This window comes from Gymnogyps californianus, chromosome 1 (genome assembly GCF_018139145.2).
Source record: "Gymnogyps californianus isolate 813 chromosome 1, ASM1813914v2, whole genome shotgun sequence".
Taxonomy (NCBI): Eukaryota; Metazoa; Chordata; class Aves; order Accipitriformes; family Cathartidae; genus Gymnogyps; species Gymnogyps californianus.
The window spans coordinates 129507303-129521054 of NC_059471.1; the positions used below are offsets into that span (position 1 = coordinate 129507303).

At 41.5% G+C, this 13752-nt stretch overlaps 1 protein-coding gene across 1 annotated transcript in view; it reads left to right on the plus strand.

The window, feature by feature from the left end:
* Positions 1–885: 885 nt before the first annotated feature.
* SLC22A15 (solute carrier family 22 member 15) overlaps positions 886–13752 on the plus strand; it is a 35574-nt gene continuing 22707 nt past the window's right edge. The window contains exon 1 of the mRNA XM_050904720.1: positions 886–1067. Within this exon, the coding sequence (XP_050760677.1) occupies positions 981–1067 (87 nt within the window). The 5' untranslated portion in view covers positions 886–980. The remainder of the gene's footprint in view (positions 1068–13752) is intronic.

Genomic DNA, 13752 nt, shown 5'->3' on the forward strand with positions numbered 1-13752 from the left:
TGTGGGTACAGCTTCCCAGACACAGGGCTAACACTGTTCAATGAAGGTGCAAATCCACTGAGCGCAGACTGTAACTTCGCCGTGCTCTTATGATGAAACTGGATCAGAGCTAAGCTGCTGCATGGCAGTATGCCATAAAACCCAGAACTACCTTGCCAGCATGGACCCAGAGCAGCCTTCTTGTCAAGCCCGCGGGGCCAGCGCGCTGCCTTGGTCTAACCAAGGGTCCAGGGGTAATGCCTCTTTACCCCTCCCCTGCTAAACAACTATGACCAGAGCTGCTCCACCTCATGAGGACACCACCCCCCCCTCCGCCTAGCACCCGTCTCCCCAGTCCTGCGCCAGCTCGCTGTAAGCAACCCAGCCGCCCCAGGCACCTCCGCGCTGCCTCCCTGACACCCCTCACACACCCCTCACAGACCTCTCACACCCCCCCCCGACACCTCGCAGTCCTCTCACAAACGCCCTCACGCACCCCTCGCAGACCCCACACCCCACCTCACGCACCCCTCAGAGACCCCCTCACAGTCCTCTCTCACAGACCCCCGGCAGTGCTGTCACACACCCCCTCGCGCACCATCTCACCACCACCCCCCCCCCCAGATCCCTCACACGCCCCGCTCTCCCCGCTGGGGGCCAATGGCAACCAGAGCAGCGCGCGAGCCTCCCTTCCCTTCCCCCCCCCTCCCGCCGCCTTTAAATCAGGAACGTGCGCCTGCGCTACCGCTCGTAACGGTAACACGGCGGCCGTTGCGCTTCCGCTTCCTTGGCGGGCGCCGGGAAGGAGGGAGGCTGCGCGTGCGTCCCTGGGCAGGCCCCTTACCCAGCTGCGCTCCCCGGCGCCTGCGCATGAGCGCCGCCTCGCGCCTCCCGCCCTTTCCTCCTCCTCCGCGAGGGTCCGGCCGTTGCTCCCCGCCCCGGGCCGGGGATGCGCTGCTCGGCGGCCGCTGGTGGGAGCTGCGCGGCGGGCGGGGAGCGGGATGGAGGTGGAGGAGGCGTTCCCGCTGGTGGGGCAGATGGGGCCCTACCAGGTGTATCTGTGCGTCCTGCTGGCCGTGCTCCTCCAGGTGAGAGGTCGCCTCCCTTCCCGCCCCTTTCCCAAGGGTTGGGGTGCAGCGCCCTGGCTCGCGTGGGAGCGCCCGTGGGGGAGGCAGCGCCGGGAGGAGGATGCCCCCACCCGCACAGCGTGGGTGCTGTGGGCAGTTGCCCTCTCGAGTGGCTGGGTGGATGTGCCTGTGATGAGTGCAGCCTGGCGTGAAGGTTGGTGTTGGCGGTCTTCTGCTGAGGGCTGCTGGTGGCAGTAACTGGTCTTCTCAGGATTTAGCCTGCAGTGGTTTGCTGTGCTCCTGGGGCAAAGGTGACCTCTGTCCAAAGGCAGAGTGAACTTCCGCAGAGTGAATTTGGGGCAAATGGCCGATGCCATCTGTGCTGCGTTGCTTGAGGAGTAATGCCTTGTGTCACTCGGTGAGCAAATTGGGAGTATGCAGCTTGTCAGGTGAAGGGCTGGTTGAAGTGCAATTAAACTGAGATTTCCATGAGCTAGACTGGAAGACTGACTTCTGTCAGAGACTCTGCTGGGAATCCTACAGAACCTGGAGTTAATGGCCTATGCTAGTGATTTCTAGGCCGTGTGTGGCTTGTTTGTGGTGGAAATGTTTGAAAAGCTGCAGATGGTCACTGTAGTGACCTCTGTGTGCAGAAGCTTTCATCTAATCAGCTGATGGGCTATGACTGCTTATGGTGCTTTGATTTGCCTTGACTTAACTCTTAGAATGTAGGGGCAGTGTCTCTGCATTAGGTATTTGGATGAGGCTCTACATTTTGGGTAGTCAGGTTTGTATTCTGTGAGATATGAAACTGGAACTCTCATAAGTTTCGTGATAAAAATGGAGTCCAAAGTAACAGTGGACTATAATATCATTCAGAGACTGCATGACCAAGTGATGTGCTCTGCAACCAGGTTTGTTGGCTTTACTTCCAGCTTTGCTTCATCTTTGTGTGTATTCCTGTGGGGGTGGGGAGGGCAGATGAGGATAATATGTGCACCTTCACAGTCAGGCCTAGGTGTAAAATATAGTTTGAATCTGAGACAAGTTTGGTTTACTCCATGTTAACTCTTCAAAAACTTAATTGTAGTGAATTCAGCTAGGCTGACAAATGCTGGATTACTGCCACTGTGGAAACTTACCAGCTGCAGGAGGGAAGAGGGGAAGTTAAGTGTCCTCCTGCCTCTGCTGACCGTTATTTTGTAGTAATCAAGAACTTCCAGTCATGAGCTGTGAGATTGAAGATGTCTTCTCCTGGCAAGTAGGGGACTGACAGAAATATTAAGAAGCTTTATGAGATGACCAAAGAAAATTCAGATGCCTAGTTCTGTCAGTTTGGAACTCTGTACTTGCTTGCAAAGCTATGATGGTGAACAGCAAAAGCTTCGTAGGTTTCTATTTCCTTGAACTGTTTCTCTCTTTTTTTTTTTTAAACTGATTTAGCTGATTAATCCTTTAAAATTAGACATTGCCTAGAGCTTGTTCTGCTGGCTGACTGGCTAGAAAATTTGTATGCTCACTGAAGAGTAAGGATTAAGGAAGCAATAGTTATTTTTTCTTCCAGTGCTGGTCATGTTCTGGAATGAACTGCAACTATGACAAGTGCTCTGTATTCCCAGAGTTTTAAGTAGTATGGGTCAGCTGTTCTGTAATGCTTTTGTTTGTTTGTTTTTCTTTTTAATGGATTAACTTGCATTTCTCATGGGAGGAGTAAACAGAAAGATCTTTACAAATCCCGGAACTAATTCAGAATACATAAAGAAAAAAAGGTAGCAGGTTTGCAGGTCTGTTTTTTTCTTCTCATGTTGTCTTTAATTCTTAAACTTTAGCAATGAGGATCATCCCCTGACTGATACATTTTCTTTGCTTCAGATCATGCAGGTGCGGGACTTTGTAAAGGATTTAGACGTGAAGCTTGTTGCCTTTCAGTCTGTGAATAGATTTGGACTTATACAACTGGCTACTGCTTGGGTGGTTGATTGCTTTCTGTGTTCCTTTATTGGTGCCAAGTTACATAATGTGTCACTGGGATGTGCCAGAGCAAGACTGAAGGCAGGTTCCATGACCGCTGTTAGTCTTTTGTCTGGTTTATTGTCAGTCTTTGGAGGATGGACCCAAAGGTAAGTAATGTATCTGGTGTGTGTGATGTAGATTTAGGTAATCATGGGCTCCTTTAGTGGATTAGATGCAGCATCTGGCTGCAGAATGAGAACTCCTGTTAGTCTATGTCACTGGCTCTGCTATGGACTGATTATTCCATTTTATTGCTTGTTTCCCTGTCCCTTCCCACGTGCTCCCTCAGTTGGCTTGTATTTTCACATTGGCCTATTGGTATAAAAAATATTTCTGTTTTCTTAAAGATAAGAATACCACATGGGTGAAAACTTTTTGTCTTTGCTGTGTCAAGTCCCTTCGTCTCTGATGCTAATATACTGAGCTTAAACTCTCTGCTTTCCCTGCCCCGTAAGATTCCCAGCAGATGTTCTTGCTTTCGTTGTAGGCTTTTGTACTTTTTCATCTCTGCATGTTTCTAATCTCTTGAATTTCATACTTTATATGTATTTTCCCCTCATCTTAGCATTTTTCTCATATAAATTTCTGCAGTAAACTACTTCTACCATGTAGCCTTACTGATATGCCAATTTATGTGGTCTCTGAATTCTAATTACAAACATAGTTTAGCTCAGAACTTCTTTGAGTCAAGTTGTACCAAACACATATGTCTGGGTGAGATTTTCCCCATGGTAGTCAATTTTCATGTGGACTTGAGTGAACTGGTACTTGACCTGTGGAATGAGCTTACTGACACTCTGGCAAAAAAACCCTCCAAGTTGCTTTTAGTCAGAAAAATGTTTTTGTATTCATCAGTGTAAAACTAGATTAAGTGTAAGTCTTGTGGGCTGCTTCTTTCACCTTCTTCACTTCTTCACTGATTTGTATTATTCTTCTGCTACCTGCTGCTGTTGTTCATTAACTTGTTGAGCTGTGACTATATTGAAGTATGCCTGCCTTATTCACTACCAACTTATTAGGACTTTGGAAGATTTTTAGGAATGTTCTGTAGCAGTGGTTGCTAACTTTATAATGGAGTGATGACAGCTAATGTAGAGAAACTTTTTTTTTCCCAAATCTATGGAATTGCCCAAAGACCAGATTTATCTGAAGAATGTGGGGATAGACTAATGATGTGAGTTTGAGGCTGGATTAGTCTTGCATTTCCAGTGTATCTATAAGAGAGTGAGGGAGGAATAAAGGGAGCTGATAACTCTTAAAATACTTAGGACTTTACTTTGAACTAAAAGTAATTGCTTGACACCTATTGGTTACTAGAAGGGTGCTCACTACCTTTGAAGAAATTATGTTGAAGCATTATTAAAGAATGGTGTCTTTTGGTGTTTGTTTAGTGTGTGTAGCAGCATTAGACAAAATCTCACATCTTGATCAGATGCTTGAGAGTGTATAAGCGTATTAAAAAAAAAAAGTTTCTTGGTTTCTTGTGACTCAACATATGCGGTTGAAAGAGGTTTGCCTTTAGCAGTGAATCTGAGCTACAGGATTACCCAAGTCCAAACTGAACCTGCAGAAATCTGAGAACAGAAGTGTGTTCCTACTATATCTCTATTAAAAGGCTTTTTAAAACATGTTAGAGTTTAAAAGGGAGGTCTTGTTTGCACAGCTGAAAAAGGCTTTACCTGAAGTTGGTAATGTGCATTGCACAACAGTATGGTTAATTACCAAGGGTGGTGTTTCCCTCCATCTTGGAGACTTATTACTAACTGCAAGGAAGATGGAAAAACAGTTAAGATACTATTATTCAAGGAACTTGATGTTACTTTGTTTTAAGGCAAAGGCATTCTTGATGCAGTGCAGCTGTAATGAGTGGTGCTGCTAACATCTCTGCTGTTGGCAGCAAGATCATTTATGACTTCTATCATTAGAATATCCCAATGCAGAAAGCTGCTCTTTAATCAGCCCATCTGCACAACTGTTTTGAGGGAAAGCAGATTCTGGGATGTGGCTTAAGTAAGGCAGGCTCATCCCAAATCTTTAGAAACAATTCAAAAGAAGTAGTGTCTGTATTCAGATAGGATACAGATGTGATCCCATACATAGCCGTGTTTAACTCTGTTTCTTGACATTTCTTATCTACCCCCCGTACACGTTCTACCTCTCAAATGGCATGAGACATCACTCTGTAGTTGTAATGAGAGTAATGAAATACTTTTAGCTTACTCCTGGTCCTTGATGAGGTATACTATTAGGACTTTATCTGAATAGAAAGTGCAAAACAAATCTGAAATGTAATGAACAATTTTTAAAATGAAGGAGAGATGGGTATTACACAAATTGCATTACCATTGCTAGTATGGGGTGCTGAAGGTGTTCCAGGGGCTTCCATGACAGGTATGCTGTTTACCTGAAGTTACTTGCACTGTAACTTAGACATAGTTGAACTATAAGTATCTGTAAGGTATGTAAGCAAGGTGGCAGATATAAAAAGGGATTTACAGAGTTGCTGTGTAACCTTCCTTCACTTTGATTATCTCACTGTTTGGCTTTTTTCTTTATGTCTATGGGAGAAGTAAGAGTTTTAAGTCTCTCTGATTCTCAAGAAAGCAGTTGCGGAATGTGTGTCAAATGTGCAGCCACTTACGCGGAGAGGTGGTTTCAAATGCGGCATGAATACAAACATAAAAAGTAGGGGCTCCAATTTTTATTTCTTGAGGTAAGCTTCTTAGTACCACATCTTTTTGTGCATTGTATCTTACTCAGAACATGCTTATGCTAAAGGATGGTGTGGCATTCCTTGTAGAAGTGATGAAGGCTTTTAGAGTAGTTGCATCACTGAATATAATTCCTTGTTCTGGTATAGCTTATTCCTGCTTAGGAAGACAAACTAGGTGGGTGTAAGTCACCCACAACCACGCAGAAAGATATGCTGCTACTCATTTAGTGAAGAATATTTCTACCTGAAAGTTGGTGGAACTTCTAAGTGAAGACCAATCCTACCGTTTGCTCCATTTGGGTGGGGGGAATCTTTTAAGGAAGAAAGGTAATTCTTTGGTCACATGTTACATTTCATTTCAATGATTTAGATGCTAACCAAGACTCCTTGGGCCTTTAGTGGCCTTCTGTAAATAAAACATAGCTGCTAGAAGAATCAGAAATACAGTCAAGACCCGGTGTGGTCTGTCTGTAATTACTTCTTTCAGATCCTTAACTGTTCCTTATCAGAAAAGATAAGTGATTTTCTTTTATTATAGTTATAACCTTAAAAACATGAATGCAGCTGATGCAGACATTGCATTATATTCTGCAGAAAACCTGAAATAACAATGTTGAGTTGTGACATGTTTCATTAGCAGTGGGGTCCTCAACTCTCAGATATAACGCAGAAGTCTAAATTCTAATAACTGCTTCCTTGCTGATTAATTTTAAATAGCTAACTTGCTATCATTTCTTCCAAAAATAATCCTGAGTGGAGTCATGAATACCTTAGCTGCCTGCGTCTCCATCTTCCCTCAAAATTATGTTGTGTCTTAATCCAAACCAGTGTATCATCCATATAGCTAAGCTTGAAATTTATGCTTGTATGCAGGGGAAAAGTATGGTCAGAGCAAGCTTGAGGCATAGAAGAAACATGAGCTGTAGCTTTGAGACTTTCCCTTCTTTAGCTGCATGTGAACTGCAAGGCACAGGTAACTGAGCTCATGTTTAGGTGGTTCTAAGTGTCATTCACAATTACCAGGTCTTCTTGCTCTTCTAATGATCACTACGTTCGCTCCGACACTGAAACCACATTCTGTGTGCATGTATCCATATAAACACATCTAGTCAGCTTTTGCAACTTGGCTTACAAGGGTGACTTCAGCTTCTGTGCAGTTCGGTCCTAGAAGATGCATGTTCAATGTGCTGTTGTAAAGACCTTAACAGAATTATTGCTGATGGGCATAGCAAGAAGCATGAGTTTTGGGAGAAGCACAGAGAAGTAGACATTCTGAAGGCCTAGTAACAGAGGGAAGGAAGCAGATACTTCTGCCTATTTAAAAAAAACAAATGAAACTTTTTTTTTAAAAGTGAAGGCTACATGCTGTGTAAAGAGTGCAGTTGTCAGAAGGAACTCGTTCTGGGGCTCTTTAGCTGTGGCTAAATGCCTTGCTTTTGCAATGTCTTTAAGAACTGGGAATGAAAGGTGCCTGGGAGGCACTGTGTCAATGGTGATTGGCATCTTTATATGGACTGTGGGTAAAACATATGAGGAGATGTTTTCAGATTATTAACAATAAAGTTATTGTTACATAGAATATTTTGTGCAATGGGATGGTATTTGGATTCAGCGGGAGCTGAAGCAATCCCATCTTCTGCTATTAATCAAGATGGCTTTCAGCCTGGCAAACTGTTGAAACAATCCATCTAGCCAGTCTGTCCTCTGAGCACCCTCAGAAGATGAGCCTGGGAGTTAACAGGCGTAGTTCTACTGGACAGCAAAGACTATGGATTAAAAATATTTGTATTATGACACATTTTCTCCCTTTCCTCCTTCCCTGCACATGTGTACACACAGTCTCTAACTTCCCAAGTTTTGTAGGCAATAAATTACCTGTATTTTTCCACTAGCAAGCCACATCATCAAGGCTCTCCTCACTGACACTTCCTCCATTTTAGAGACTCTAATTTCTTTTCTCTCGGGTGATAGAACTGGTAGATGTGTAATTGAACTCAGAATAATTGTTTCCAACTTGCACATGATTGTTGCTCTTTATTTCTGACCAAATAAAGTTTTGTGCTCTCAAATGCTTTTTTTAACTGGAGTAGTTAATATAACTACTTCTATTTATAGGTAATGTAATGCTTCATGTGTATTGTTTGCATTAAGTAAAACCTCTGCTTGCTTTTTGCAAGTACCAGCCCAGTGGGACTGGAGTCCCTCTGGAGCAATAGCATCTGTTTTCTAGGTCTTGTCTGTTTACAATATGATCTCTGACTGAGTTTGGGACTTAACCTGGTTAAACATTGTGTTTGTGTTCACCTGGTCATTTTCCTAATCCTGGTGGGCTTTGGGGGAAAGAGTGTTAAGAATTTGCCTTGGAAGGCGCAATGAAGCTTTTGAGATCCTCAGATAAGGAAAGCTGAAGAGAGTTGTATGTATAGCTTATTCCAGCTGTTTGTGGTATGCTGTTCAGTTATTGGTGTCTTAAATATATCGAGAAAGACCAGAGCTCTTCAGTCTCTTTCAGTTTGCAGACCCCCTACAGACTTCCCACTGGAGATGTTAAATCCTTGTACAGTAAATTTAAGACTGACAGCTTTGTGTTTCTTAATTCTTTTTCCCAGAACTTTAAGTAGTAATTCAGGGACTTCTGAGGCCTGTAGGCTGTAAGTTGAAAATCACTAGTTTAGCAAGTTCCACCACAAAATTGGAAAACACTATTCTTTCAGTTCTGGACCATCATGTTGCTCTGAAATAGCAGTAAACCCAAGACTTTTTTAATTTAAAAAAAAAAAACCAAAAACAAGTAGATCCAATTGCTTATCCTCAGGCAAGTCCTTAATGAATAAATGAATGAAAGCAGCTTATACAAATGTCAGCAACGACTTTTAGTCTGGATACTTAAATAGCAGAAACTTCTGAAGTAATCAGTGTATGCTTTTATTGCATCTTTTTACCAAGTTAAATGCTTTAGTCGTTTGGTAGCGAGGAAGTCCTGGCACAGCCGAGAATGTGCTCTTCTCATAGTCTTAGCAGAGCTCCCTCTTGTGAGACCAAGAAGCTCACCCAATATTCTTTGGCGGTGTCCCAAACCAGCATGCTAAGGTGTGAACTTTGATCTCTTATGATACTGGCTCTGACTCAGATAAGTTGATAGCCAAAGCAGGCTGGAAGATATGGAGAGAAAGAGGGACAAAGATGAGATGCAGACAAAAGAATAATCATGCTTGTGGAAGCAGGACTAAACCCTGCCTGATACTTGTCAGCCCACAATTCCTGCTTTTTTTATTTTACCAGTAGTTGTTGACTCTTTCTTCATGTTATCCTATAATGTCATTGAGATGCTTCAGTCCTGGGCTGGTTTGTAGTATATTCATAAACTGAAATAGGAACTTCTGGCACTTTTTTGCTTTGTTCTCCTAAAAGTCCTTCTTTATATAAGAAGAGAGGAGTGGCACTTCTGACATGGTATTGATGAAACTGTATAGTTGGTGTTCAACTGAGGAGTTTTGGCGCTTGATCACACATTAATGTAATTTAACTTCCTTGAATATTCCTGTTCAAGCAGAGGTAGTATTTATAGTGCTTTTTGTAATTTTGGTTCTTGGTTCTTGTTTATTGGCTTGGTTCTCTAACTTAGCAGTGTGAGCATTTTTGGCAGAGAGGAACTAGAAGTTTACATGTAGATATTTTAATAAGGCACCTAAGCTTTCTTTCTGCCTTTTGTTTTTAAAGGCAGAAAAATAATACTTCCAACTTCTTTATTCATGTTTAGAGGCCTGTCAACCTGTGATGTGAGGGTGACTTTTTCCCTTGCTCAGGGTGATCCACTCGTAGCAGTGGCAAGTCCTGTCCCAGCCCTTTGAGATGCAGTATATGAGTCCATGCTAGATAAGTATGTTTGCCTTTCTTAACTGTTGCTGCACGTAGTCCAGCATACTACAAAAATGCAAATGCTTTAGGCTATACTGCCTGAAGCAGTTCTGGACTCGTGCTTTCAGTCTACCAGCATGCAGTCAGCTGCTGTGCTAACTGTTTAAACATATAGTAAAACTTTTGTTAATTTCTGTCACTGAACTTGATGCTTTGTAGGGCAAGGCTGTGAGGTTTTTCTGGGTGGTGTACTTTGTAATGTGCCAGAAGCATTGTAGCACCTGCTTCTCCATTCTAGGTCTCTAGCAAATTCCAGGTCTCCTTAGTATTATGTGCATTGCCTCTACATGTTATTTTGAAGGAAAAAAAAAGATGTATTTATGGTCACTTTTTATGTTTCTGGGGTAGGTTAGCACACTAGGTGTTAATTTATTCGAGAGACTGGTATACCACAGTAGAGGAATCCTATTGAGCTCTTTTTTCAGTCCTGTGAGTTGTTTCATCTGTCCCAGAGCAAAGCATATAGATAATTGTCTTGCAAGATTTTGCTTCAGTACAAGACTGACAGCTGACTTTGAGCAGTTGAGTGCTTTTGAGCACTCAACAGCAAATTCATTATCTGTATCTATAGCACTGTGGAGAAATATAGCTTGCAGGAAGTAATAGCAACCTGTCTTTTGATGGTAAGTTTTCTTATTTGTGTATTGTGGTGTTTGGGACAATGGGGTGGTGGAAGAGGTAGAAGAATCTCATGCTATTGGCACATTTTAATGAAGTATGCATATTCAGAGTTAAATTCACTCGTGATCTTGTTGTGTGAAGAATATTGTTTTGTTCTTGGAGAACCCTTTGTGGAACTTTGTTTTGACTTTCCTTTGTCACTGTCTGCATTCCACCCTCTGTTTTGCTCTCCAGTTATAAGCAGACTTTGACATACCCTCTGTCTTGGGTTCATTGACAATAACTGAGAAATCTCAAATGGTATCAATTTACCTAAAAAACTGGATCTCTAGAACGGCACTGGTGACAAAAGTGCAGAGCTGAAAGTACTTCACTAAATTTTGCTGGTAAAGATCGCTTCTGCATGTTGCCAGAAAAAGGGTAGATTAATTTTCTTGTGATAGACTACAAAATAATTATTAAAGCACCTGGAGTTGAGAGCCTGAGTATGTGTTCAGCAGTCCTATCACCATTGCTATAACCAGTTTTGTCATCATTAGGTAGGCAGGAGTACAAGTACAAGGTGTGTGTAGTGTTCCCATGGCCCTGTCAGGCAAAGGTATGTACACAGGAGTTGGCTACTATTTGAACTACCTTTGCAGAAAACTTGTACAATGAAGCTATTTGCTCTTGAGACTCAAATGTTTGCCTGTGCTGATGGGAAGTAAAGCAGGCCTTGTCTGTGCATGTGCTGTTTGGTGGCAGCAGTCACCTGACTGATCTGCAGATGTGCTGCCTGGCTGGTCTGAGCAGAAGGAGCACCGAACCCCTACCGCTGCCATTGCCCACCAAAATGATACTGAGCGTGAAACAGAGTTGATATGTGTGTGTTTGGACATTTGGAACAGAGGAGAAGGGGAAGCTAAGGGGACATTTTCCACAAACCTGTAGGAAATGAGGCTCTGAGAGTTGTGGTTTGCTGTACAGTGTTAGATTTCAATGTAGATGTTCAAGAATTCTAGAATAAAGCTATGTATGGGCGTGGACAGACTTTAGACTTTTTTCTGTGGATTCTGGAGGCCTACCTTTTAAGGTTGAAAAACTCTAAATTAGGTAGATTTTTCTCAGTTTCTCTACAGAAGCTCTAAGTTCTTTCAAAATATGTGTCAAATGCATTGTTGCACGGGTAATAATCAACAGTGGTTACATTCTTCATGGGGAATTTTTCCTATCAGAATGTGGCTGGGGTTGTTAAGTGTCTGAGAGATTACCTTGTGCTCTTCCGCATATGGTGATTCTTTGCTTTGTAACTACAACATAGACTTTCCTTCTGTCTTAAGGTGTTCTCTCTTATTGTGCTACCAAGAGGGGGAAGATACTTTGCTAGAAGAGTGTGTTAGCAGCAGATAATACTTTTGCAGCAGAAAGATGTTTTAGGGCTTTTCTACACAAGAGTTATTGAAGGGGGGGGTGGAAATCATGTGAATTTAAAGACAAATCATCCTTTTGAAATAACTCAGAGCAGATGAGATCATCAGACTTGCAAAAATAAGGTGGCCCTCCAGCTTTTCAGCTGCTTGTCATGGGTTCAGGAGAAATGACTCTAATCCTAAAATATAACCCTGTCTTCATTGTAGGCTTCTACCAGAGCAAGGTCATTCATTGTTCGTCCTTAATTTCTGTCTTTCCTCAAGGTGCAGTTTTAATGTTTCTCTATTTGAAAGGTCAGAAGTTAGTGGCTTACTCATTGTTTTGTTCAGCAGTGAATGCTTCAGCTGATACTTGTCTAGAATGACCAGGCTGGTTGTGAATTGCTAATGAGCTGATTTAAAAAGTTGAAAGCACTTAATAGAATTCAAGTCTTGCTTTTGTTTTTCATTTGTGCTTCATAACAGGTAAATTATGAGGTCTAAAAGAGTTTCTTAAATTATTTTTGTGTGTATATTTTCATTATTCACAAATGAAAATATTTAAGTTCTTCCTCCTCCTTCCTTGCTAGTCTTACTAGAGATTCTACATTTTTCTTGGAAGTAATTTATTATGAAAATGAACACCAAGAAAGCTGGTCAATATATTCCAGGCATTTCTATTAACATTAATTTTAAAATGTTAATTTTAAGTTAACTTCAAAACCTGTTAATGAAATAGCTGTAAATGGCTAACTAAAATTCCTTCTACTTAGCAGAGAAAATGAAAGTTTACAGGTTATTCAGATGTTACCTTTTAATACATTTCCTTACACCATGGACTTCTAATCTAGACAACTATAAAATTTTAACCTGTAGACAATATAAACAAACAGGAGAAACTTAAACCAAACTAACAAAACTCTCAGCATTTCATCATCAGTGACTATGAGCTGCTGCCTCTTCCCCCTGTGCTTGGTATTCATCTTGATTAATACAGATCAGTGCAGGGAATTCGGTGGGGAACTGTTAACATCCATGTAGAGCCAATTAAAATGTTTTATAAATAGAAGGTATACATTAAATAACAGAAATTTGGCTTGACTTGTACTATATGGGTTATAGAACAAATGAAAAATGACAGGCTTTGTTTGCCACAGTGCATATAGTAGCCATTTTATGCCTTATAAAGTTGTTATTTCTATTCTGATTTGATAGCATTTTATATTGATCACCAGTCTACACAACTATGTTATTGCTAAGTGCAAGCATTTAGAATTCTTAAGGGGGGAATCTCCAGATTCATTAACAGAAACCCTTGCCCTTTATTTCAATGTTAAAGAAATTCAGAATACAGTTTTTAAGTTTGGAGTTTACTTTGTCATGTTTAAGACCACTTCTAGAAAACGTTTCTGGTCTTCAGAAGTGTAAATGAATTTTGAGGGGTGTTTTGTGGTTTTCGGTTTTGTTTTTGCAATGAAATGAAGAAGGTTTACCATGCCTATTACCCAAAGTACAAGGCAGATGATCACTAGGAAAAACAATCTTGTGACAGCAGTGACTCCAGTGAACTTGAATATAGAACAATAATATTTGATAACATCAAGACATGTCTCCATCTTCATACATTTTTCTGATTCAACAGATCAATTGAAAGTGTTTCTATCTTTGTTATATCCTTGCTTGCTGCAGCCACTAGGATGCTTAAGGCTGAATTTTTTTTATTGAAGAAATATCTGTAGTGTTTCTTTGTGTGCCTGCAATCACTTATTTTTTGATTTAGTTTTCTGTAGCTGGGGCGGGTTTCACCTAGAGCAAAAATGAAAAGCGTTATGCTTTCTTTCTCTAAACCAAATGCCTTGAGGATTTCATTTCCTGAACTACTTCAAAAATATGTTTATTATTTCACAAGACAAAAGCAAGGATGTTATCACTTAGTCCTGACACGGAATTGTCTGAGCGAGTCAGAGTACAGGGATGCACCACAGATCATGACCTGTAATTCTCATTTCTCAGTAATTTCAAACTGTTCTTGAGTACCGTATCCATACATCCC